The sequence below is a fragment of the Rattus rattus genome, chromosome 4 (assembly GCF_011064425.1).
Source record: "Rattus rattus isolate New Zealand chromosome 4, Rrattus_CSIRO_v1, whole genome shotgun sequence".
In the NCBI taxonomy this organism is placed as follows: Eukaryota; Metazoa; Chordata; class Mammalia; order Rodentia; family Muridae; genus Rattus; species Rattus rattus.
The window spans coordinates 32,982,519-33,009,554 of NC_046157.1; the positions used below are offsets into that span (position 1 = coordinate 32,982,519).

The 27,036-nt window shown below is 41.9% G+C and overlaps 1 protein-coding gene and 1 pseudogene across 1 annotated transcript in view; one reads left to right on the plus strand and one right to left on the minus strand.

Annotated features, from left to right (window-relative positions):
• Nucleotides 1-4,064: 4,064 nt before the first annotated feature.
• Nucleotides 4,065-4,642, minus strand: LOC116897898 (annotated as a pseudogene).
• A 4,243-nt stretch (nucleotides 4,643-8,885) lies between these two features.
• The window catches only part of Morc1 (MORC family CW-type zinc finger 1), a 173,457-nt gene continuing 155,306 nt past the window's right edge, over nucleotides 8,886-27,036 (plus strand). The window contains exons 1-4 of the mRNA XM_032899303.1: nucleotides 8,886-9,036; nucleotides 14,741-14,794; nucleotides 19,593-19,627; nucleotides 23,660-23,728. Coding sequence (XP_032755194.1) covers nucleotides 8,975-9,036; nucleotides 14,741-14,794; nucleotides 19,593-19,627; nucleotides 23,660-23,728 — 220 coding nt within the window. The 5' untranslated portion in view covers nucleotides 8,886-8,974. The remainder of the gene's footprint in view (nucleotides 9,037-14,740; nucleotides 14,795-19,592; nucleotides 19,628-23,659; nucleotides 23,729-27,036) is intronic.

The window sequence follows — 27,036 nt, forward strand, 5'->3', positions numbered from 1 at the left end:
GTAAACTTATTTTTCAAGGGGCTGTTCCAATTTCAAAATTTCAAACCTTCTTTGATCTTTCCTAACCTGCTTTATGACTTGGAGACTTGACTCCTTCCAAAGGGCCCATGACACCTTCACTCTGTAACTAATGCTTAAGAACCCTTAGGGTCTGGGCACTTTCTTTCCAGTCTTGTTAGAGAGACAGGAAATCAAGAAGTTATGCTTAGATGCTGTATCAATTACTCTTCTCCTGCTGTGGTAAAACAGCAAGGCCAAAGCATCTTATAGAAAGAGGAGTTTATTTTGACTTATGCTTCTAGAGAGTTAAAGGCCATAATGGTGGGGGTGACAAGGCCAGCAGGCCACTGAGAGTAGGAAGCTAAGAGATCGCATCTTCGGTTACACACAAAAAGCAGTGAGCAAACTGGAAGAGGGGCGGGGTTACAAATCCTTGCACTTATACACCCAGTGTCATACTTTTTCTAGCAAGGCTGTACCTCCTAACAGTTCTAGAATTTCACAAAACAATGCCCCTAGTTGGGGATCAAGTCCTTGAATATCCTGGGAACAGGAAGAGCTCTTTCTTTCTTTCTTTCTTTCTTTCTTTCTTTCTTTCTTTCTTTCTTTCTTTCTTTCTTTCTTTCTTTCTGTCTGTCTTTCTCTTTCTCTCTCTCTCTCTTTCTCTCTCTCTTTCTTTCTTTCTTTCTTCCTTTCTTTTTTGTATATCATATTTCCTTTTTTCCTTTTATTGGATATTTTTTATTTACATTTTAAATGTTATCCTCTTTCCTGGTCTCCCCTCCAGAAACCCACTATCCCATTCCCCCTCTCCCTGCTTCTATGAGGGTGCTCACTCACTCACCCACCCACTTCCACCCACATCCCCGCCCTGACATCCCCCTACACTGGGGCATCAAGCCTTGACAGGACCAATGGCCTCTCCTCCCATTGATGCCCAACAAGGCCATCCTCTGCTACATGTGTGGATGGAGCCATAGGTCCACCCCTGTGTACTCTTGGGATGGTGGTTTTGTTCCTGGGAGCTCTGGGAGGGGATGGTCTTGTTGGTTGATATTGTTGTTCTTCTTGGGAACCCCTTCAGCTCCTTCAGTCCTTTCTCTAATTCTTCCATTGGGGATCCTGTTCTCAGGTCAAGAGTTGGCTGTGAGCATCCACCTCTGTATTTATCAGGCTCTGGCAGAGCCTCTCAGGAGACATTCATATCAGGCTCCTGTCAGAAAGCACTTCTTGGCATGGGAAATAGTTTCTGGGTTTGGTGTCTGTATATGGGATAGATCCCGAGGTGGGGCAGCCTCCGGATGGCCTTTCCTTCAGTCTCTGTTCCATACTTTGTCTCCATATTTCCTCCTGTGAGTATTTTTGTTCCCTCTTCTAAGAAGAACTGAAGCCTAGGCACTTTGGTCGTCCTTCTTCTTGAGCTTCATGTGGCTTGCTTTTGGGCTAATATCCTCTTATCAGTGAGTGCATACCACGTGTGTTTTTTGTATTTGGGTTACCTTACTCAGGATGACATTTTCCAATTCATGATGGGTTATTTCTTATCCAAGCCATCACAAATGCCTCTGTAGCTAAGCTCAAGATGTGAAGAAGGGGAGTTCACCAATTCTGGAGCTAAGGTGAGAAATCAGATGTTCCTTTCCTTTTACTGCCCCTCCACCAATTCCTGAATACTAAACATGAGATGTGGACTTGGAAGGTAATGGCCAACCTTCCCATCCCACAAGTTGGAGGCCATCGTCATGAAGGCAACTGTCACCATGTCTTCCATTCTGCAGCGTTGTTGTCAGGAGCCTGAACTCGCTTCTCCAGCAGGGCCCTTTCACTTAGTCCCTTCTATGTTTCCCAAACATTTTAGGAACAGTCATTTTCCTGCACTGTATGTTTCCTACCATGAGTAATCAGAATGGTTTCTAATGTCTACTTACACACTTTTGTCTCTATTGCACTCCTTTGAGAGTACAAACAAAGTGACTTGATTTTTATATTGTTACAAAGAACAAACTGTACTGAAATAAATGTCTGGTTTGCATAATGAGCCTGTAGTTTCTCCAAACTGAGTGCCACACTCCACAGGATCCTCACCCCACCGCACACACCCCAGTTCTAATGCCATTCTTTCTAGGCAGCCTGATCTGTCTTGTTTGTACTTCACTCTGCTGACTCAAGTTGCTAAGCTCTGCCTCCTCCCATCTTGTCTCTGCAATCTTTTGTTTTGAAATTGGATATTTTATTTATTTACATTTAATGGTTATGCCCTTTCCAAGTTGCCCCTCTGCCATCCCCCTATCATTTATCCCCTTACCTTGCTTCTATGAGAGTGCTCCCCCATGATCCACTCATTCCCGCCTCACCACCCCAGCAAGCCTTCAAGACCTAGGGTCTCTCCTCCCACTGATGACAGATAAGGTGCCTTCGGCTCCTTCAGTCCTTCCCCTAATTCCTCTATTGGTATCCCTGGGATCAGTCTGATGGTTTGAGTATCTGCATCTGTATTGGTAAGGATCTGCCAGAGCCTCTCAGAAGACAGCTGTTTCAGGCCCTTTTCAGCAAGCACTACTTGGCATCAGCAATAGTGAAGGTTTGATGACTGCATGTGGGATGGATCCCCAGGTAGGGCAGTCTCTGGATGGCCTTTCCTTTAGTCTCTGCTCCATGCTTCGTCCCCGTTCCCATTCCTCCTGTGAGTATTTTTGTTCCCTCCTCTAAGTAGGAATGAAGCATCCACTCTTTGGTCTTCCTTTCTCTTGAGCTTCATGTGGTCCCTGAGTTTTGTCATGGGTATTCCAAGATCTTTGCCTAATATCCACTTATCAATGAGTGCATACCATGTGTGTTCTTTTGTGATTGGGTTATCTTATACAGGATTATATTTTCTGACCCTTCCATTTGCCTCCATTACATGAAGTCATTGGTTTTTTTTTTTGTTTGTTTGTTTTGTTTTGTTTTTTTTTCTGATCCAATTGGGTTTTTTTATTATTCCAAATGAATTTGCAAATTGCTCTTTCTATCTCTGTGAAGAATTGAGTTGGAATTTTGATGGGGATTGCATTGAATCTGTAGATACGTCTGGCAAGATGACAATTTTTATTATATTAATCCTGCCAATCCATGAGCATGGAATATCTTTCCATCTTCTGAGATCTTCGATTTCTTTCTTCAGAGACTTGAAGTTCTTGTCATATGGATTTTTCCCTTGCTTGGTTAGAGTCACACTGAGGTATTTTGTATTATTTGTGACTATTGTAAAGGGTGTCAGTTCTAATTTCTTTCTCAGCCCAATTATCCTTTGAGTTGGGGGAAGGCTAATGATTTGTTTGAGTTAATTTTATATCAGTTATTTTGCTGAAGCTTTTATCAGCTGTAGGTATTCCCTGGAGGAATTTTTGGGGTCACTCAACTATATTGTCATATCATCTACAAATAGTGATTTTTGACTTCTTTTTCAATTTTTACCCCTTTTAGTTATTCTTTGTTTGTTTGTTTGTTTTTGGTGGAATTATGTTTGTGTGGCTGTCTTCTTTTAGGTTTGTTGAAAGAAGATTACTTTCTTGCTTTTACTAGGGTATAGTTTCCCTTCTTGCATTGGAGTTTTCCATCTATTATCCTTTGTAGTGCTGGTTTGTGAGAAAATATTGTGTAAATTTGCTCTTTTCCTGGAATATCTTGAGTTCTCCATCTATGGTGATGGAGAGTTTTGCTGGGTATAGTAGCCTGGGCTGGCATTTGTGTTCGCTTAGGGTCTGTATAACATCTGCCCAGGATCTTCTAGCTCTCATAGTCTCTGTTGATAATTGTGGTATAATTCTGATGGGTCTGCCTTCATATGTTACTTGACCTTTCCCCTTACTGCTTTTAATATTCTTTGTTTTGTGCATTTCATGTTTTGACTATTATGCTATGAGAGGAATTTCTTTTCTGGTCCAATCTGTTTGGATTTCTGTAGGCTTCTTGTATGCTTATGGGCATTTTTTTCAATGTATAGTAAGTCTTTTATTGTCCCCAAAGAGCCAGAATTGTACTTTCGATCAGAATCTTTTTTCTGGAGCTAGGAAAGTGAGGTCTCATTTGTCAGACTGCTGCACGGTTCCCTTCTCAGACACATAGATGACATCTAAAAACTTTCTGATATCCTTGTTTTTAACTGTTGGGACTTGCTGAATCAGAGCCGCTGAATTTGAAACAAGTTCAATTTCATTACCTTTGAGGATTAATTCGTCTTCTGGGCTTGAGCCATAGAACAAGCCACACCTGTCCTCATCCCAACACTGTGGATGTATTTTTCACCAAAGAAATTTTGGATTTCAACCAAAGACCCATTCTCCTGAATAACGACGTTGATAGGGAACTGAGCCTACACAGACCTCATCTTGTAATGGAAGCCCAGTGTCACACCCTTGATCATTTTCTGAACATGAGTGCAGTTGGTTCTGACAGTGGCCAGTTCCTTTCTGTTACCCCACAGTTTCTCAACACGGAGCCTTTTCTTTTTCTTTTCAAGAAGACTCAGCCCTACATTGATATGATTGAAGTCCCTCCGCAGAGTTCCCCTGGGGCCCTTCACAATAACTGTGCGCCCCTTCAGAGTGATGTTGACATTTTCTGGAATGTCGACAGTCTGATTGCTGAGAATGGTCTTCATTCTCGAAGTAGATGGGGCAAAGAGCTCTTACGGGTATGTCTTTCTTTAGGTTAGGGAAGTTTTCTTCTACACCTATTATCCTTAGGTTTATTCTTCTCATTATGTCTTGGATTTTCTGGATGTTTTAGGTTAGGAGATTATTGCAATTTGCATTTTCTTTGCCTGTTGTGTCAGTGTTTTCTGTGGTACCTTCTGCTTCTGAGATTCTCTCTTCTATCTCTTGTATTCTGTTGGTGATGCTTGTGTTTATGACTCCTGATCTCTTTCCTAGGTTTTCTATCACCAGATTTATCTCCCTTTGTGATTTAATTTTGTTTCTATTTCTATTTCTAGGTCCTAGATTGTTTTTTTCAATTCCTTCACCTGTTTGGTTGTTTTTTTTTCTAATTCTTTAAGGAGTTTTTGTGTTTCCTGTTTAAGTGATTCTACCTGTATTGTCCTATACTTCTTTGGAGTTATTTATGTCCTTCTCAAAGTCATCTATCATCATCATGAGATGTGATTTTAATTCTAAACATTGCTTTTCCAGTGTGTTGGGGTATCCAGGGCTTGCTGTGGTAGTAAAACTGGGTTCTGATCTCTGGTGTTAGCTGGTCTCACTTTCTCTGACTGTGACTTATCGCTCCTGTATGCTTGTGTGTCAGCAATCCTGGGAGATCAGCTCTCTCTGGGCAGAATTTCTGTATGGAGAGCTCTAGCACCGAGTCAGCTCCAGGGCACAGATGGAAACCACAAGGATCCTGTCCCTGGCTGCTCCTTAGTTTTTGTGTCTTGAGGGTTCCATGCAGGTCCCTCTTGGCCAGGCATTTCAGTAGAAGTGGTGGTCTCCCCTGTGATCTCAGGTTTGTCAGCACTCCTGGGAGACCAGCTCTCTCCAGGTGGAATTTCAGTATGGAGAGCTTGGCACAGGGTCAGTTCCTGGGTGCAGATGGAAACAAGAAGGCCAACCGTTTTGTGCTGATAACTGCTCAGGTCTGTCAATACTTGATGACCTGTCACACACATTCATCACAAGTATAAAGAAAAGTTGGAGTATCCCTTCAGTAATAAATACTCTGCTGCTGCTTCACCCCAGTACTTCTGAAACTCACTTAACGGTAGTCTTGGATATATGGACAGGAAAATTCAATTACTGAGACTGGAAAAATGATTAAGAATTTGTGCTGGGTGGCTCACAACCACTTGTAACTCCAGCTTCAGGGAATCTGATATCCTTTTCTGACCGTCACAGGCACGTTCACACACATGACCTACACACACACACACACACACACACACACACACACACACACACACACAAATAAAAAAAATCCAGTGGACTGACTTAGGATGGATAGCAAGTTTTGGTTTCATAAAGAACCCTGGAGAAGCATGTCTGCTGGTGAGTGTCCAGAGTTTGGGGCAATTTTATGTCTGTCCCTTGACTTTTCAATCTTGGATGCAAAGATATGAAAGATGTAGGTGTTATGCTTGATTTCCTTAAAGAAGGGAGTTCATGAAGCCAGCTTTTACCAGGAGAGCAAAAGCCATTTCAGATACCACTTAGTGCCTTTTCCACTTCTGCCTCATTCATGACACCCGTATTAGGCAAGTACCCCGGAGACAAGATAGCCTAAGGATGCTAGTTTTCAGCTTTGTGATGGAAAGAAGCAGAGGCCTTTGAGAGTCACTCTGGGGTAGGCTTACTCACAATAATCACGTGGTTTCATCTCCAACACCTTTGCTATGCTTGGGAAAACTCCACATTGTCCAGAGGCGCTTGTCGCTGTGCTACAATTGAGACTGCTGGTTATAAAGGCAACTAAGAACTGTGCAGACACTCATCAGTGACCTGTATGTTGTAAACTGGGAGAGATGAAGACAGAGAAAGGAGATCAGACTTGCAAGAATATAAGAATCCTAGCCCAGGTGCTTTATGTAGTTTCCAAGGTCAGTGGACTTTCCATTGACGGTCATTGGTCCTTAGGATTGCGGTCAGCTTTACAGCAGTCCCCTTCCATGTTTATTAGAATATGCTAATAATAGGATCTCTAGCTCTTTGGATAGGGCAGTCTCCTGGATGCCAATTCAGACTTCATTTTTCAAGTTTGTCAACGTTAGTACGACTTTAAATATGTTCTCCAAAGGTAATAAAACACTGGTTTGTCTGTAGTTACTTTAATGAGAGTGATGTTTTGTGTCACGTATGTATTTACGAACCACAGAATGTTTAGTTAGAGAGAGCTGAGGTGATTCTCTTTAAAATCGGGATCAACCGTGAGAGGATCAGATGACAGTCTTGTGTCACCTTCTCTCTCTGTCTTTATGTCTGAATTCCTATCATGAAATGACGTTAACGTGAACCCTGAAGCTGGGTAGAGGGAAATAGGCAAAAGGATTTCCCAGAGTATTCCTGGGAGATGAGAATGCTTAGCTTTTATTGTACAAGACTGACTGACAGTCAGAGCTGAAGTGACAAAGGAGGAAGGCTTTTGGGATGGTGCACTATGACTCTCGCCCCCACACCCCACCACAATCATCACACTAACCAGCACTGCCTGTGCTTTGGGGGCTGTCTACTGATAGCAGGAAGACTCTGCTCAGATTATTAGAAGGACTGCTTCTGTGATAATTGGATCCTTTCCTCTGGTAGATATTACAGCCTTTACTAATTACAGGCTAGTGGCTCTGGTGCCCCTAACCCCCAAAGTAAGTTGCTCTGAGACAGCAGTTAGAAATGGGAATTGTAAAATAAATCTGGACGAGGCTCATGGAGCTTTTCTTCCCTATAAGAATGAAAATAGAATATCATTTGTGAAGTTCTATTGAAGGAAAACTTGGGAAAGATAATTTAGGTTGCTTAGTAGAGGGAATGCAGCTATTGAAACAGCGCCAACCACGCCAACCACCATTAAAAGAAAAATACAATCAGGAGAAATTACTAGAAATGTTTACATTCATTTCCAGTCTTCCAATTAGAGCCGAGCACGTGCTCCTTTGGGTTGCAATTCAAAATCTAGCTTCCTCCCCAGATTCCTATAAGTGGAGCAGCTGAAAGAGACTTCCTCTCTTCAAAACAGTGGTGGCTCCCCACTTCACAATTTTGCTTCTATTTTCTGAGGGCTTTATTGCCCATTTGACGCTTTGAAATCACAGTGCATACCCTCTGCTTAGGAGACCTTTCTTTCTGAGTTTGAGAACAGTATGTGAAATACTCGCTGAGCAGAACTGAACACGTTAGTCTCCAAGCCAAGCAGCCTTAGCCTTTGAATCAGTCTGACGACATCAGCGAGGTCCAGCCACCCCCTAGCCTAGCAATCATGTTCCACCATTGTCCTTGACACGAGTTGCTTCCTCTTGGGTTTTGGTGACTCAGAATTCAGGGCTCCATTGAGTATACTGATGGGATTTGGACAGAGGCCAGCGCGTCAAATAGTTGAATGCAGATGTGAGGACAAATAGAAAATGCCTGTGACATCTCCAGGTGGCGACAGCCATTAACATGGAGGGAAATACTGCACATAGCTGCCTGTCTAAAGTCTGTTATCTGTCCTCTGCTCTTTGTTTTGTTTGCCCTTTTTTTTCTCTCCCACTCCTCAATGGAGAAGACATACTCATACCCAAGATACACAAGAGTATAAGTGGACCACTCACGTAGGAGAAAGGACTTTACTTCTCTGGGGCTCATGTCCTGCACTCAACGAGATTTGGGGGAAGGAGTAGAAAAGAAGGGGGCAGGTAAGAGCTCTCACTTCAGATTCAGTTACAGTGCCCCACATTTCAGAAACTGCCAGGAAGAGAAAAGTCTGAGGTTATAGAAATCCCACTTCGGAAAAGAGGCCAAGTCAGACACTTTCTAGCAGCTTTCAAGAATCTCCCAGAACGGCCTAGCATGGTGGCACAGGCCTTTAATTCTAGCACTTGTGGGACAGAGGCAACTGGACCTCTGTGAGTTCAAGGCCAGCCAGGTTTAAACAGTGAGCGCCAGGAGACTCAGGACAGTGGAGAGAGATGCTGTCTCAAACAAACACAACAGAAACAAAACAAAACAACAACAATAAAACCAAAATGGGAATCTCTCAGAGAGGAGCCACATTGCAGGGTGAACTTCCACGCTGAGGACACCAGGGGGCGAATGTGTCTGTTGAGCTCCTGCTCTGCCTGTCAACTAGGGCGTGGGTGTGCGTGTAGGCGTGGGCGTGGGTGTAGACGTGGGCGTGGGTGTAGGCGTGGGCGTGGAAGTAGGCGTGGGTGTGGATGTAGGCGTGGTCGTGGATGTAGGTGTGGACGTGGACCAACAGTTTCCGATTAGGCATCAGTCTCTTCTGGTGTCCTCAGGTCGAGCCTGAAGACATGGACAAGTATGCCTTGCTGCAGAGGGCAAAACTGCATCTGGATTTCATCCACGCAAACTCGTGAGTTTCCAGAGGGGTTGGAATGTACCGGGTAGTTTTGGACCACGTGCTACCACCATATTGGAAAACAAAAGCTGCTTTAACAATGTATTTATGCTGTGTGTGAGCACTTAGTGGGGAAGCAATAGCTCTCTATACCTGAGGACAGACTGAGTAATTTTGATGCTCTTCAGTTGAAGCCAAGTGGAAAGATGGTCCCATGTTTATCATGTAACAGATGTGAATATTGGCCAGCAGACTAGAAAGCTTACTCCCCATCCTTTCTATTCTTACTCCGACACTCTGCAAGACACTGTAAAAAAATTACAGAGTAATTCGCTTGTGTAGATTTCAACAGCTGTGGGCAGTAATCCAATACTTTTCCTTCTTGTGCTAAGTCAGATGCATATGGTGTCTTCTTACTATTATGGTGTCAGACTAGAGAGAAGACAAGGCAGTAGAGAGCACTGGCTGCTCTTCCAGAGGACCGGGGTTCCATTTGAAGCACCCACAGGGAGACTCACAAACTTCTGTAACTCCTAACACCATCTTCTGGCCTCCCAGGGTACAAGGCATCCACTGTGGTACTCAGAGATACCTATATCAAAACACCCTTGTGCACAAAATTGAAAATAGAAAAGGAATTGTACAGTTCTTAACCATGACAATTGACAAAGATTCCCCAAGTGCATCTTTAAAATTTGGGTTAATACAGAACTACAAATGAAGATAATAGTCTGTGTTGATATATCTTCATCTCTTCTATTCATATATACCTGTGGAAAAGTTGATGGGACAGGGTAAGAGATGAACTAGGATAATAATACAGACCACTTACAACCATACACCATGATGAGGCAAATAAAGCAAGGTCATGATCTTGCTTAGATGGCTACACCACTTAAACTATGGACAGCTTATTTCTGAAACTTTATGATTAATATTTTTGGTGTGATACAAAAGGTAATAAAAGTCCACAGAAAGTAAAACCAGAGATTAGAAAAGGCTACCGCAGACAGAGTGCAAAGGTGAGTGACTGAATTTTTTTGTGTGCCATTTGTCACCTGGAGTTTGGCATAGCACAGCAATGACCTGCCATTCATGTGGCGTGTTGGTGTTTAGGAATTACCTAGTAATTTGTCTTTACACAGAGTACCAACTGATAGGATGTATGGAACAAGTTTTAACCACAGGAATGGAAGTGTATGGAAATCCAGGGAAGGGTTGTCATATTACGTAGGTCACTCTGAGATTCTGAGGTAACAGAGGAGAACAGGCTGTGCCAAGCAGATGTGTGCCTGCCATGGAGAGTGGTTTTAAGCTGGAAGGATGGGACATCTTCTCAATTTCTAAACTTTTTGCTTGACATTTGAAATAGGGTTTTGTTGTGTAACCCAGAGTGATCTCAAACTTCAGCATCTTCTGACTTAGCCTCTCACATTCTGGGATTGCTGTCTATATTCAATATTCCATCTCCGCACCCTAGAATCATACCCAATAATTAAGCTCATGTTTTCTCTAAGACACTCAACAATTCTTTCCATCCTTTCTGCCATTGACTTCGGCCCAAGCCAACATTATCTCTCTGGTGAACCACCCTCCATACAGCCTCTTAACTGGTGCTGTGTTTCCTACCCCAGATCCTCCCAGGCCCATGTTTTCTGAAGCTTCCAGGCTGAAAGTGAACCAGCTAGAAAGGCCATTCATCAAAAAAAAAAAAAATTACAGTATTTTCCACTTGCTCTTTGGCCTGTACAAACCCTTCTCCACTGGGGCAGGAATTCCTAAATGACCCAGACATTTCTTTACTTTAGCCGGCTCTCTGTATCCATCAAACATTTAGTGTGGTCTCAATCACTTTCCTGCTTTGAGATCTTTACTTGTTTGGTGAGTTTCCACCCTGGCCCTTCAAAAGGACAGAGTTCTCCTGTGCAAGGGCGAGATGAGATATGAGTGTCAGAGTCATTCTTGTTATTAGTATGAAGATAGCCATACCTAGATTATGACTTGAATTCCAAGAAGGAAAGACCCTATCTGTACACAGGAGGACATGGCAAATGTTTATAAAAATATCATGAGCGAGCTAGCACGGAAAAATCACATGACAGTTAGGGTCGGAAGTTTTTCACTTTGAGGAGTCAGGGACATAGCTTAGTGTTAGAATGCTTGCCTAGAATTATTGTGAATTACTGGTGGGTTGGTTATGTGTTACAATTTGATTAAAAATTAAAATAATATAGACAAAAATACATATTTATAATTTGTATGTATGTGTGTGTCTTCCATGTGTGTCCATGGAGGTCAGAAGAGGGTGTTAGACCCTGTGGGACTAGAATTACTGGCAATTATAGCACCCAGTTTGGATGCTGGGAATGGAATTCAAACTCAGATCTTTTAGTCTAAAGAATGACAAATGCCTTGAACCACAGCACTGTATCTCCAGTCCCAGCATTTTAATTTTAATTTTAAATTCACTGGGAGGGCTTGTGCTTTGAAGTAATGATTTTTTTAGATCATATCTTTTATTTAAAACAATGTTTTATATTTTTATACTAGTTTCCTTCAGCGAAGGACAGCTGTTAACAGGATAATTTTGGTGATTTAAAAAGCTAATTTAAAAATAGCTTACAGAATACTGAGTTAAATAAGATGTTTTATACACATATCTCATTGTACTTTGCTTATATGTCCCCCCCCCCAACATACTCTCTAGTCTTTCTGCTTCCTTTTTGTTGGTCCTCCTCCACTGCCATTTATACTGTACACATGAAGGAAACACTTGAAATTTCTCTTGTCTTTAGCCCCCATCACTTTCTCATTCTTTCTTTGTTAGTACTTATTTTTTCATTATTGAATATTTTTATTTACATTTCAAATGTTATTCCCTTTCCCGGTTTCCTGGACATAAGCCTCCTATCCCACCCCCTCCCATTCTTCTATAGGGGTGTTCTTAAAAGGGGGAACAAAAATATTCATAGGTGGGGCTATGGAGGCGAAGTTTGGATCAGAGACTGATGGAACGGCCATTCAGAGCCTGGTAGTAATTATTTTTAAATAAATTAGAAAATTTAAAGAACAGACTCAAAAGTCCTTAGCATCTGAATATGAAGTTAAATTTGGCTTATGTATGGGTATTTTGTTTTCTTTGAGACAAGGTTTCTTTATTTAGCCCTGGCTGTCCTAGAATTCACTTTGTAGACCAGGCTGTCCACCTGCTTCTGCCTTCTGAGTGCTGGGATTAAAGGCATGCACCACCACTGCCTGGCATGTATATTTTATTAAGTGCATTTAAACTAAGGTGCTGCCCAAGACTTGAAGTTTCAATTAATTTATTTATTCACTTTATATACCATTGTCAGTCCTCCCTCTTCCCCATCCTTCTTTTACACAGCCCCCATTCCTTCCCTTTTGCTCTGAGAAAAGAGAGCTCCCCCTGGGTATCACTCCACCCTGGCATATCAAGTCACTGTGGGACTAGGCACATCCTCTCCCACTGAAGCCAGACAAGGCAACTCAGTTAAGGGAACGGGATCCACAGGCAGGCAACAGATCCAGGTACAGCCCCCAGTAAAGTCATTGAGGGACCTACATGAAGACCAAGCTGCCCATCTGCCACATATGCTTGTGGAGGGAAGACGGGTCCAGCCATGCTTGCTTATTGGTTGTAGTCCGATTTCTTGCAGGCCCCGAAGGTTCAGGTTAGTCGACTCTGTTGGTCTTCCTGTGGAGTCCCTGTCTCATTTGATTCCCTCAATTCTTCCCCGACTCTTCCACAAGATTCTCCAAGCTCTGTCTGATGTTTGGCTGTGCGTTTCTGTATCTGTTTCCATCATCTGTTGGGTGGAGCTCTCAGAGGATGGTCGTGCTAGGCTCCTGTTTGCAAGCATAGCAGAGGATCATTAACAGTGGCAGGAATTGGTGCTTGCCCGTGGGATGAGTCTCAAGTTAGGCTGATAACTGGTTGGCCATTCTTCGGTCTCTGCTCCTTCTTTGTCCCTGCACACCTTGTAGGCAGGACGCATTTTGGGTTGAAGGTTTTGCGGGTGAGTTGGTGTACTTACCCCTCCACTGGGAGTCTTGCCTGGCTACAGGAGATGGCCACTTCAGGATCCATCTCCCCTACTGCTAGAAGTCTCAGCTACCTCTATAGACTCCCTGAGACTTCCTCCCTCTTCCCAGGTCTCGGGCACTTCCTAGAAATGCTCCCCCAATTTTCCTTTTCTCTCCCTCAGCCTGAAGTTTTAAAGCAATTCAATGGTGCTTTTCCCCCTTGTATGAATGCACTGTGGTGTCTGTGTGTCCACATCAGGAAATGGAAAGTAAGCATCTGATCCTGAGGGGAGTCTGATTTCACCTACAGATCACTGTTCCCTGCAAGTATTAGAAGTGGGGAACACAGAGAAAGGCCAACCGCCATGTTCTGGAGAGATTATGGCAGTAGGACTCAGGAGAGAGTTCACAGACATCTGGGAAGCTCACTCACAAATGCCTTCCCAACTTTGGGAAGGCTTCACACAGAATTATAGACAGTGGGGGTGAACAGGGTGCCTGCTAATTTCTGAATCCACAGGTTTTTAGTATTCTTCAAGAATGATTTGTTCCAAAGTTCTATTAATTATTAATTTTAAGAAAAAATCCACTTAATCATATTTATGAGGTATATTTAAGAGATCAAAGTGATTTGTAGCAATAATAAATTCCATGGGATCTCCCTTTTACTAGGGTATTTTGGTAAAACATGTTTATAGAACAAAATATAACCATACGTATGTATGAAAATTGTGCAATGAAGCCAATTTCTTTATCTGCTAACAAAATGTTAACAAAGAAACAAACTAAGAACCTGGAGAGATGACTTAGCAGTTAGGGAAACTGGCTGCTGTTTCAGAGGTCCCTGGTTCAATTCCTAGCACCCACATGGTAGTTTACAGTCATCTCTAACTCCAGTTCTAAGGAATGACATATTCTCTTCTGGTCTCTCTAAGAATCAGGAGTTCACATGGGGCACACACTTACATACAAACAAAGGCTCATACATATAAAAATATAAACAGATATATCTTTAAATGATAAGCCAGGCAGTGGTAGCACATGCTTTTAATCCCAGCACTGAGGAGACAGAGGCAGGTGGATCTCTGTGTTTGAGGCCAGCCTTGTCTCTAGAGTGAGTTTCAGGATATCCAGAGCTATTTAGAGAAACTGTATCTTAGAAAACAAAACCAAAACCAACCAAGCAAACAAACTCCAAACAACCAATCAAAAACTAAACAATGACGACCACAACAACAAACCCAAAGAAGCCCACAAACAAAAACCAAGAATAAAATCCACAAAAAACTTAAATAAAATTAACTGAAAAATGTGTTCTTCCTTTAGCTTTACAATGTATAGGATCTATGTCAGAGTCTTAGCAAGTAGGTTTTAAAACTAACTTTGATTAAAATATAATTCATCATATGTGTGTTACACACTTATACATATTATATATATTAGGTAAATATCATTATCGCCTATGTCTTTTTCAAGCATCCTCAGTGTCAGTTATCCCTCCTCCCTCCTTCTCCTTCTGTATTTTTCTTCCTCCCCTGTCCATAATCAAATCCCTCCCTCATCCCCTCTTATCTGGTGAGCTGTTTAGAGCTGCAGAAGATTTGAGTGTATCTGAAACCTTACTCTGATTGCAGATTTGCCTCACCTCTTCCTTCTCCCTTTATTCCCTCATCAGCACAACTCACAGTTTCCTCTTTGGAGCACTGGCTGAGCTTCTGGACAACGCAAGGTAAGATGTATCTGTGAACAAAGATCATTGGGGAAATTTCCAGACACAAATATAGTCTATTTATATTTGAAATAAAACTATAATACTAAAAAAATAAAGAAATAAAAGGTAGACAGGACTATTCCCTAAGGTGTTGAAGGGGAGTTGCTGTTGCTGTTGTTGTTGTTGTTGTTGTTTTAACTGTAGATACAAGATAGAGCATAGACAGAGGCACAGATATCTGTTAGGGTTCAGAATGAACATGACTGGCAGATTAAAAGGGGAAGAGAAAGGTACCAGGAGCCAAAGAGACCAGGAGTAACAAGAGACAGGCAGAGCCCCAAATAGCTAGGTTATATAGCAAAGAGAAGCTGGGGGTAGGGGGGAGGCAGTCCAGCCCCTGAGCTTGGGAGTTGAGAGTAGGGTCCAGGTCATGCCAGGCAGGAGGACCTTATAACGGGGAGGGAGGCTGGCAGCCAGAGTCTGCCTAGATAAGTTAATAGGCACCTCAGTTAGGCATTTGTCCAGGGTTTGAGGCCTAAGAGCTATTATCTCCCATCTGGAATATACTGGAATTTATTTTCCTACACATTCCAAGTATAGACGAAATGAGAGCATTCCATACCTTTACGTAACTTACGGTGTCACGTCTGCAGCTCTAGGATCCTGGCTTTCTGCTTTTCTATTAGCAGTTATTTGAAAGCAGCCCATTCAGCTGTTTCTTGAATTAAATATCAGTGCTTACTGTGTCTTAACATTCCCTGAAGTTGTCTTTGAAGCCAGTTGTACTAACCAGTAGCTGTTGCTTATCTCTTCCTGTATGCCATGTGTATACACACACACACACACACACACACACACACACACACACACACACACACACCTCAACTTGTCCTAGTTCTCTTTCTGTTGTTGTGACAAAGCACTGATCAAAAGCAACTTGAGGGGAAACAGGGTTTATTCAGCTTCTGCTTCCAAGTCACTTCCATCATTGCAGGAAGCAAAGGCAGGAATCAGGAGGTAGGAAGTGAAGCAAAGACCACGGAGAAGTGCTGTTTCCTGGCTTGCTCTGTTGGTTGTTTTTAGACGACAGAAGTTCATCAGCGAGGGATGTACTAGTCATCAAGAAATATCCTCAAAGACATCTCACAGGCCTCTTTGATAGAAGAAGTTCCCTGACGAAGGCTCCCTCTTCCCAGGCATGTCAAGTTGACAACCGTGCCTTAACATCAGATAACCCACGTGTCTCTTCAGTGTCTCTGAGGTTGGGATCATTATACCATCTCCAGACACATAGGCATGGCGTACAGAGAGACTAGGTGCTTTATTAAAAGTTATGCAGAGTTATTCAGTTACTCCATGCTAAAAGTAATTCAATAGCCACGTGGCTATAGAAGCCAGTACCACATGTTACTAAGTCTGACGAAGGTAATGAGGCTTAAGTATCCTCTTTAGGAATTTAAGATCCAGCCCATAGTGTGTTTGGGAAGACTTGAGAAAGATTAGTTTTGGTTTGTTTTGGTTGTTTCCCATCAGACATGTTCTTACATCAAAATACAGCACAGCCTGCCTCAGGCTTCCTCTGTAGGATTGACTTCAAATTCATGATTTCTTGCTCCCTCAACCTCCCAAGTTTTGGGATTGTGGGGACACACCACCATACCTAGCTCAGACCTCCATGTCTCAGCTCAGTTGAATACTGACTTGTTTATATTTCTATTCTTTGTTGAAAAGCACTTACTTTCTTTGCAGCAAGAGAAGTCTAGCCAAGAAACACCCTGTAGTTTTCAGATGAAGGCTCTTAATGGGGGAGCTACATTTCCCATCACTAGTTGATAACATCAGATTCTTGAGCTTGCCTCTCATTTCGACCCTTAGAAGTTAGATGACCTCGTGAGAGCACATATAGAGTGTAGTAATTAACATCCTAGGAACTCCTCCAAGCCAAAAGGGGAATAAGACGCTAGCACTTTTTTTTTTTAAATTCTCTTTCTGTAAGTTAGAAAATAATAAATCATTCAATCTAGGAACATTGAATTCACGTCTGGAGCTACGAGGGATGGGGCCAGGACCAAGGATCACCGTGGTTGGTTTCTCTGTAGTTTGGGGTAACTGCTGCTCCTACAAGGATTCCCCAGATACCCCTAGATTCTGACTGCTTCTGAACACGCCATTTTCAGGAGCTTCATTATCTCTGACTCTGAAAGAACACATTCGTTTGAATTGCCAGGTTTCTCTTTTCCTGTATTTCACATATTCGTTAGAGTGAGAAGGGTAGTTAAAAACAGGATGAAGCAGGAAGGGAGAATAGCTTTGCACTGCAGAGGATGGTCAAGGTGACTGGAGAATAGAAGACTGACTTGGCCTGAGGCAGGAGGGAGAAGATGGAGAAAACAGTTTTTCGGGTTGCATTTGTGAAACTCCAACTCCAGCACATCTCTTGTTTGCACTGAGTCTGGCAAGAAAAGGAAGATAGGGTTCAAGCAGTAAAAGGCAGGCTGCAGGTGCGGAGCGGGGCTTGTTCAATAAAGGACATGCTTTGTGAGCACAAGGATCCCAGGGGTCACAGTATGGGGCAGTTGTAACTCCAGTGTGGGGAGGTGGAGGCAGCGGGATTCCCATGCTCACTGGCTGGCCCATCTATTCTAATTAGAATATTGGCGGTGAGATTTTTTTCTTGAAAGGGATGAATAGTATTATTGAGAAGACATGTGAGATTTCCTCCAAACTCTACATGCTGTTGTTACCCACATGAACATGCACGGTCTCTCCCTTCCTCTGCCTCTCCCCTCCCCTTCCCTCTTCCTCTCTACCCACTCCTTCTTCCCCTCCCTCCCTGTCCCTCCCTATCTCCTCTCTCTTGTCTCCTACTTCCCCTGATGTAATGGGAAAAGTGACATGTGGCAGGCATCTTCATAGGACTAGACCACTCCTTGCTCCTTCTGCCTTGCTTTATATCCCTGTTGCCCCCGGGGAACACATTGGTCTTTTTTCTGTCTTTGGCAGACACTGATGTTTTTCACCCTTGTTTAGATGCTGATATTAAACATCAAAAGAAAATGTACGTTTAATATTTTATTTAAGATGCTCAGTTGGTCTGAAGGAGTTTGTAAAACTTCCCTGTTACTCTAATAAATAATTTTGCATTATATTCAAACTTTAATGATTCTGTGTAGAGAAGAGAAAGGAAGGGTGGCAACATAGAAAGCAGTGCTGGAGGGGTGGCTAGTGCTGTGGGGATACAAAGAGAACATTTCCTGGGCTGAAGCAGAAATGCTACATAAAGCATCCAGTGAGCAGTCTACATAAACAAACTGTTACTTTAAAACTATTAGTCTCTGTTGGGAGCATGGCTCAGTGATAGAATATTTGTTCTCATGTGCCTGGCCTTTTATTAGATGTCTAACACACAAGAAAAACAAACAACAAACAAACAAACCTAGCAAACATTTAACTTCAGTCCAATGGAATTTACTGAGCACCTGATGTGTCCACGGTTCTCAGCGAAAGGCACACCTGTACAGAGCAAGTATTGACAGCCACAGACAGGACTGCAGTGAGGACTAGAGGACACTAAAGTCCGTGTCCCACTCAGTGCTTGTTTTATATATACGAAACAATTAAGAAATGGCTGAAAGAAATTGCAGAGTTTGTATGTCATGAGAGCCTTAAGGTATTTTTAGCTACAGGAAACAGCAAAGGCGGGGTTCTCTACCAGGCTGGCAGACTGCCGTATGCCTCCTCTCAGTTTATTTGGTATAGTACTCCCTCTCCCTCTCTGACTTTTGCATCTGCACTGAGCTGATGCAGCCCCACCCCTCCCTCAGACTCTCTTTTCCTTTTGCTCACATCCTTCGCCATCGGCTGAGAGAACCTGTCCCTCCTTGTCAGCCTGTCTTCTCTTACACCCGATATGGAAGCCAGGATTTGGGGCCCTTCCTCTTTTGCTTTAGAGAATTTTACTTCCACAAATCTTGAAATACAAGAAATAGCTATGAATTTACAAAGCTGAGAAAATATGGGGAGAAAAAAAAGAACAACAACAACAAGTCACTGTTAATCTCATCTCATAGGGCAGCAATCGGAATGTTTTTTGTGACCAGAAAATAGATTTGTCTCTGAAGGTTGTCCAGCATCTGCTGAAATTGTTTAGTTCTGCTGGTGAAGGGCTAAGAAAACCATACTCAGTGCTTGAGTGAACAAGTTCGATTGGGTTCTAATAAAACTTTATTTATAAAGACTGGGTCCCCAGGCCTTAGTTTACCTTTACAGGAAAAATGTCTGTTGACATTTTGAGGGGTGGGTGAAGCATTTTTCTAGCATAAATGAGGCCTGGGTCCTCATCCCCACCATTTTAAAGGAACACATTTCATTTGAACATGTATATAATAGATGCCTTTAAAAATATGGTCATATGGTACAAATGGCATAATAATTTCCCTTTTCTTTTCAGTTTTTGAACTGGAATATGTCGTGAAAAATCATCCGATTGCTTTTTATTCTTCTCTAGGAAGTTTTAAAATACAAATACTATATTTATGTTCATTTGAACCTTTTCTTATAACTACCACTAAATTCCATATCCAGTCTTTTAAGGTTCTAAGTTTTAGCTTTTGTAATATTCATAAATTATGGGTGATGACAATTCTTTGTATATAAATGTACAATGAACCATCGTAGAAATTTACCTCAAGTGATTTATGATTTCTGTATTGATATCTGACAATAGGTTATACCTCACGTAAGCTATGGAGATTAATGTTATTTTTAAAACACTTTTTTTCCCTGTGAATCAATGTTATTTTTGTATTGTTTCCAGAGATGCCGGGGCTGTAAGACTTGATGTATTTTCAGGTGAGCACACATTTTCTTTCTTTCTTTTTTTTTCTTCTAAGGAAAAGCTTGTAGCCACTTTAGTATTATTTTACTTCATCAAATCACACCACATTCTGTAGCTTTTTAATGTAGCCTAAGTGCTTTGTGAACACTGTGATCCTGTGGGGAGGCAGATTGAGAAATGTATACTCCGAGGGTCAAATTGCTCACTCACTGGAGGGCCCGTTTACAAAATGATATCTTCTGGAGTTTCATGAACACCTCTGAGTGATTTGGGGCCATGAATTTGTTTCCCACAAGAAGCAGTTTTATTTTAAAAAATAGCATTATGGTAATAGTTATTCATAATTAAGCATATATCATTTCTGACTTATTGGAGTCTTAAAAATGCATAAGTGACTATGTGGTGCAGATAATTGTTCTACTAAGCGCAAGCCAAGTCTGCTGTCTTTATTGACTTCATTTGTGGTCCCTCAGTGTCTTGCGTGCTTATTAGTTAGTCTTGGTAGATTACTATGCTAACGACATGAGTTTCTGAGATGAAGTTAATACTGCCTTCCTACACTAACACAGCCATCCATCCCACGAGAGGGATTATTAGCCACGATGTGATTCTGTCTTGGAGAAAAATGCATCTCATACACTTCTCATGTCTGAACATGTCAAAAAATAAGGGCTTAGTGTTTATGCAATATGTAGACATTGAAATCCCAAGACATGGGACACAATAAGTGATACTCTCTTTGTTCATCCTGTTCACATTATGAAAAGTTCGAGAAATAAATGGACAAATGAGTCTCTGTCACTGAGACATAAGATAGGTTGGGTTGTTGTACTAGCTGGTTTTATGTGTCATGATGTTTTGTGCAGGAATACAAATCCTGACTAAGGCAGGCGTGTAGTTTTTTTTTTTTGAGAGAGTAAATGCTCTACAAGTTTCACTAGCCTTAGATGGGAACATTACCGAATGACACAGAAGTATTAAAGCTTCTAGAAGCCTTAATACTAACTCATTGGAAAGGAAAGTAGACATCAGGCATGGGGAGGGTATGTGCCAGGCATTCAGTATGAGAAGATTTTAAAGATTACTTCAGAGGATCTATTTGTGTGGCATTGTGGGCAAGTGAGGGGATGACAGAGGTTGGAGTTGGAGAGGTAGTGGAGGAGCATGGTTTGTGTACTGGCTGGTTTTGTGGGTCAACTTGACACAAGCTGGAGTTACCACAGAGAAAGGAGCCTCCCTTGAGAAAATGCCTCCATGAGATCAAGCTGTAAGGCCTTTGCTCAACTAGTGATCAAGGGGGGAGGGCCAGCCCATTGTGGGTGATGCCATCCCTGGGCTGTTAGTCTTGAGTTCTATAAGAAAGCAAGCTGAGCAAGCCAGAGGAAGCAAGCCACTAAGTAACATCCCTCCATGGCCTCTGCATCAGTTCTTGCTTCCTGACCTGCTTGAGTTCCAGCTCTGATTTCCTTTGGTGATGAACAGCAAAGTGGGAGTGTAGGCTGATTAAACCCTTTACTCCCCAACTTGCTTTTTGATCATGATGTTTTGTGCAGGAATAGAAACCCGGACTAAGAGTTTGTTATGTGGCTTGAATTTTTTTTTCTCTTGAGAGCACTCAGAAGTCAGGACAGGATATTAGCAGGAGTGGTGACATGAACAGCTGACCAAAATCGGGCTACACACTGTGATTAGGGGAGGAAGTTAGGGAGCTGTGCTGCCATCTGGAAAATCCAAATCTTCTGAGTGAACTCAACACAGCACAATAGAGTAGCCTAATCTCAGAGGTGGTGAGAAGCAGAGGACATAGAGGGTTTGTATCCTGGTAAGGGAGGGGGCAGAGGGTTTGATAGCCATGATATTTTGCCTTGTCCAAAGCCAAGTGCAAACAAGAAACACTAGAGAAGAAAATAGTCTTGTATATGGTAGTGTTTGCTTAGGGAAATTCATAATTAACAGAAGATAGAAATCTGAGCACCCTACCTTCTAAAGAGAAATTTAGTTTGTTTTTCAATTATGTGTTTATGTATTCCTCTGTGTGTGTGGGTCTGTGCATATGAGTGAAGGTGCCTGAAGCATCCACAGATGAATGGAGAGCTGGAGTGACAGGAGCTGCCTGCTGTGGGTGCTGGGACCCAGATGTAGGCCCTCTGCAAGAACAGGTCTAAGCCACTGAAGCATCTCTCTAGCCCCAGACTGATTGCTATAAGGAACTGTCATAAGGCTGTCTCCATGGGGATAATAGGGATGCCTAGATTTTTGAGGTCATATCTTTTTACCCCTAAGACCACTGTATGCATATGAATACATGTCTTTAATGCATCTATCTTGGGAATCTTGGTCTTTTAAAGATGTTTTGGAAGAAATGTAGTTTTGTGTCTGATGGCTTCTTATATATTATATTTTATATTATATTATAATATATTATATTTTAAAATCTTCAATTTTAGCTATGGCTACTATATATTGCTGCTGAGGCTAAGTAACATCCTGGCCCAAGTGTATCTTAGCTCTGGATGATGAATAGTAATGAGGAGTGGCTCTTAGCATGAGTGCAAAATCAAATGACGATGAATCCTCCCAGATTAGTTTTATGGTTTGAATGTGGCTTTTCCTCTGAAAGTTCCTGTCTTAGACACTTTGTTCTCTTTGGATGACCTTATGGGATGATGGGACTTTGACGTTCAAGCCAAGTGGGAGGTGATTAAAGCATTGGGGATCTCGACCTCTAAAGAGATTTCTGTTCTAATAAGTAAAGTGTGATGAAATTTGACCCTCAGCTTCTGGCTGCCTGACTTTCCAGGTCTCACTCTGTCACACGCTCTTGTGTTCATCCTTCCAACTGGCATGGTACCCCATGGTACCATGGTACCCCATGGTACCCCATGAAACCCTTATAGAGCTGAGCAGAAAATGGCACCATGCTCTTAGACCTGCAGAATCATGGGATAAATATTTTCCTCCTCACAAATTATCCCACCTCAAGTATTTTATTACAGTAACAAAAGTGGGCAAATACAACCAGGTGCATCTTTTAGATATTTGTTCTTTGCCTGTCTTGAGCATCGCCTTGATTTTATCTGAATTCTATTTGAAGTTTGAATACATAGCCTGATTTAAATATGCTAGAAAGGAAAAGAAAGGATGTTATGATTGTCGGAGGACTAGCGCTGATAATGGTTATCAAGTGTGGAAGGAGGAAATATTTGGAGTACTGAATGTATCCTCTGTGTGATATTTTTTCACACATATATCAAAATTAACTAAATTATATACTCTAAGCATATGTTATTTATTGTGCATATGTTATTGATTAGTTGCACTATTATCAAAAGAGGAAATATGTCCTTTTTCATATCCAGCTGTGGAAATTATTGTCAGAGCCAGTTTATAGACTTGGCACTAAAATTAGTCTCATTCGTTTTAGTTACACCTCTAAAGTCTTAAATGGGAGATTAGATTATGTAATTTAATGGCATCTCTTCATCATCAAAATTGACTTCAAATGACTTACCCCTTTTCAGAAATCAAAAGCACCATCAAGAAGCAAATATTTGCTGCTACAAAGAAACACACACCAAAAGCTCTCAGAGGAATTAACTGCTTAGAAGGGAGCCTGATGAATTTAATAAGAACGGCTCTGATCTATTATAGAATTGCTGTTGTTGGAAGGGCATAAGGGATGGTCAGGTTGCTAGAGAGAGCCCAGGGGTCACCTCTCACGGTTACTTTTTTACCCCTCCCAGGGGAAAATTACCTGAGGTTTAAAGGACCAATCTAGGACCTGGGCAGGGCTTGCCCTGCTGGATGCAGAACTTGTCCACCTGCGGTGCTGCATGTTAATTTAAATCTGTTTTGCCGTGTGATTGTTTTCCTCCTGCAGTGTCTTAGGAAGCTATAGCCAAGATTCCATTTGGAGCCCATCTCTATTCTGTACCTGGGGCCCCATGCCTGCCATGGAGGAGGGCAAATAATTATGGGAGCAGCACGATTTTCTGATGAACAAATTAAGCTCAATATTTATTAGGGGTAACTGCTTTCTCTTACAGTGGATAATGGAACACTGCAGGGAGGATTCATGTTGTGTTTCCTGGATGACGGATGTGGCATGAGCCCTGGTAAGTTAATTATCCAGATCTCTCCCTGACTATGGAAGGATGCAGTGTGCAAACCCAGAAAATAAAAATAAATTGAACTATCTGTTCCAAACAGAGATATGGAGCAATTAGGGCAAATAGATTGCACACAACTTGCTTGGAAAAAGATTCTTTTTTTTTTTTTTTTTTTTTTTTTTAGGTTTAAATTTTTTAGCTGAAAACTAATTTCATCTTAACCACCTAAACCAAGACACAAAATGACTATACATACTACAGTCAGGGCATGTGAAAGACAGATCATACTGATCGAAGACGAAATAACCTGTGAAGGAACAGACTATAAAGAGGAACTGAACAGAGTCGGAGCTCATCTTTTACCTCTCCGTTGCAGGAGCCCTGAGGCAGTTTCTAATGCCTGTAGGCTATCATTAATTTTCTGCATAACCTTGAGAAGAGAGGTTGTTTCTGCTTGTTTTGAGCAATTTGTGGGTCTTTTTTCCTCCTCTTCTTCAAAGGCTGAGTTTCTTTGACTGAATGTTCCCATCATAGCAAACACAGCCACAATATATTTAGGATTTATCTTTGTCTATTTAAGGGTAGCCCCCAGTCAGCACATCCTGGGTGCACAGTGCAGACTCCAGGCAACTGAAATGATGTTTCCTCTGATCCTGGCGGTGCGTTCTTTTGGATCTAGTCTGGACTTCTTAGGATGCTTTATGTATCTTAAGCTAAGGTTCTGACTGCTCTGCTTTAAAAAATGCCATTGGAGTTCAAGCAGACTGATAAGGCACACACATGACAAAGGGTGACCATCTTATGGAGACTGAGGACAAGGAAAGCAGTTAACTTCCCTTAGCTTTGATGTCACCTCTTACTCCCAATAGCCACTGGGCAAGTTTAGAAAATGCCTACCATCCCACTCAGCTGCTTGTTCATACTTTGTTTAATGATGCCTTGGGGCAGGAGCCAACAAGTCATAGACATAGACCAAATTTGACACATCGTATCTATTTATTTACTCTATTTTTTAAAAACAAAATAAAATATGATACTATAAAATGAAAAACCATTGTACTGAAGTTAAACAAGTCATCAAGAAATAAGAACCCCCCCTAAAAAGGGACAGGAATCAGAAACCCACTCAGTTACACATTCAGAAATTCCATAAAAATACTAAACTGAAAGCTATAGTGTATATGATGTGGGGGACCTGGTGCAGACTCATATAGACTGTGCATGCTGCTTCAGTCTTTGTGAGTTTATATTAACTTTGCTCAGTTGTTTTGAAGGGCTTTGTTCTCCTGGTGTCCTCTATCCCTTCTCTCTCCCCAACTCCTTCTGCCTCCTTTCCTGTGGCATTCCCTTAGCTCTGAGGGGAGGCGTCTCATTTAGAGCTATGTGTTTCAAGGACTTTCTCTGTGTGTAATGTCTTACTATGTGGTAAAGAGTCTGTAGGAAGTCACAGTGAAGATTATCTCTATTTACGTCTAGCCTGAATTACAAGTTCATCTTCCTGAGTTGTTTGTTTGTTTGCTCGTTTTGAGACAGGTTTTCTTGACTAATGATTGATGTGCAAGTGCCCAGACCATTGGCAGTGTTACCACCCATAGGCATGTGGGTGGATGGTATGAGAATGCAGGACAAGCAAGCCAGGAAAAAGCATTTCCCCAAAGCCTCTGCTCCAGCTCCCAGATTCCTGCATTAGTTACTGTCCTCATTTTCTTTGATGGTGGACTGGTGTGGAAGTGTAAGCAACATAAATCTTCACCCTCACCAAACCCACCAAGTTGCTTTGGGTCATGGTGTTTTTATCACAGCAATAGAAATTCTAGCTAAGACAGTTGGAAATCAAGTAGTACATTAGAAGGAATTCATTTTAGATGATGTGTGTTTGTTGTTTAAACTGAGCACCTTGACCCATAGATGTTGGCTGTGGCAATTTCCGGGATGGTTTTGCTCTTTTTTCTTCCACAGTCATCCATATCAAAGGCATCTGCACAGTGTTGCATGATTTTATCTTTGGTTTCTTGTTGTTTATTTTTTTTTTTTTGAGACCATTTTATCTTGTATTCTTGACTGTGCTGGAACTCACCATTTAGATCACATTCTGTACCTTTAAAGTTAGTGCAAACCAACACAGAATAGATGCTCAGTTCAAATACATATGCAATGAAAATGTTGTTCCCTGTGGTCAGGACTGTGATGGCAATGATATTACCACTTTCCTGGTGAAAACCCTCAGTGAGCGCCCATGGCTCCGAGCCCCTCTTCCCATGGTCAGCATCTCTTATTCTGTACTCAACACCATCCACTGCTTGGTACGTGTCTTGGAGTACTTGCTTTCCTGCTTATAGCACTCCAGCCATAACTGGTGGGACCATTTGTATCTTTCTCTCTGGGGTTGACCTTCAATGCCACGCCCTAATCACTCCATCCTAAGGACACACCTCTGTGCTTCTCTGTCACATACCTGGTTTTCCTCACTTAATCCTCTATGACCTGATCGTGTACTTCTTTCTCTTTCTCCTTCCACTACACTGATACAGATTTTAATACTTTCCTGCAAGTGCACTGTAAATGTGAAGTAGAAAATGCACATGAGGCATATAACCTTCCTAATACATATGAACCTGTCAATAAGTGGTCGCTAATATTGTCATGGACTTATTCTCATATGAAAACATGTGACCAGATGTCTTTAGCTTCAGATTAAGAGGGTGTAAGTGGCCTTTAAATATCTTACACCGTGTGATGCTGGACTATAGCATGTGTGTACCCAGATTGACACAGGGCTCAGCGTACACTTGGCAGGCCAATAGGAAGAACATTCACTGTCAGAATATCGCATAGTCCGAGTTCCTGGGATTCTGAATGCTCTAAAGAGATGAGAAAAATGAGTCTACAAGTCTGGATACAATCTCCTTCCCCCTAGGCAGCAGCATAGACATTTGTGTGTCCTTAGTGTCATGTGCACCAGAACCAGGACCAACACCATGAGAGAATTACTAGCTAGCAGACAACTGCAACATTTATGTTAACACTTACTGTGCTCGAGGTGGTGTGTGAAGCAGTTCATAGATATATCAGCTCATTTAATCTGTTTTCTTTATCTCTGTCACAATGGTGGTATTAGTCCTTCTCTTTTAGAAACAAGGAAACTGAGGCTCACAGTTTTAAACTATAATCGAAGTTACATGATTATGTCTGTCTGACCTTCAGTACATGCCTATGAGGATCTTTGTGATTCTGGGTCATGACACAAGTCCTTGTCTCAAGAGCTATGGACTTGTCTTAGTGTCCTGGAACATGGACAGAATTCTGACATCTGG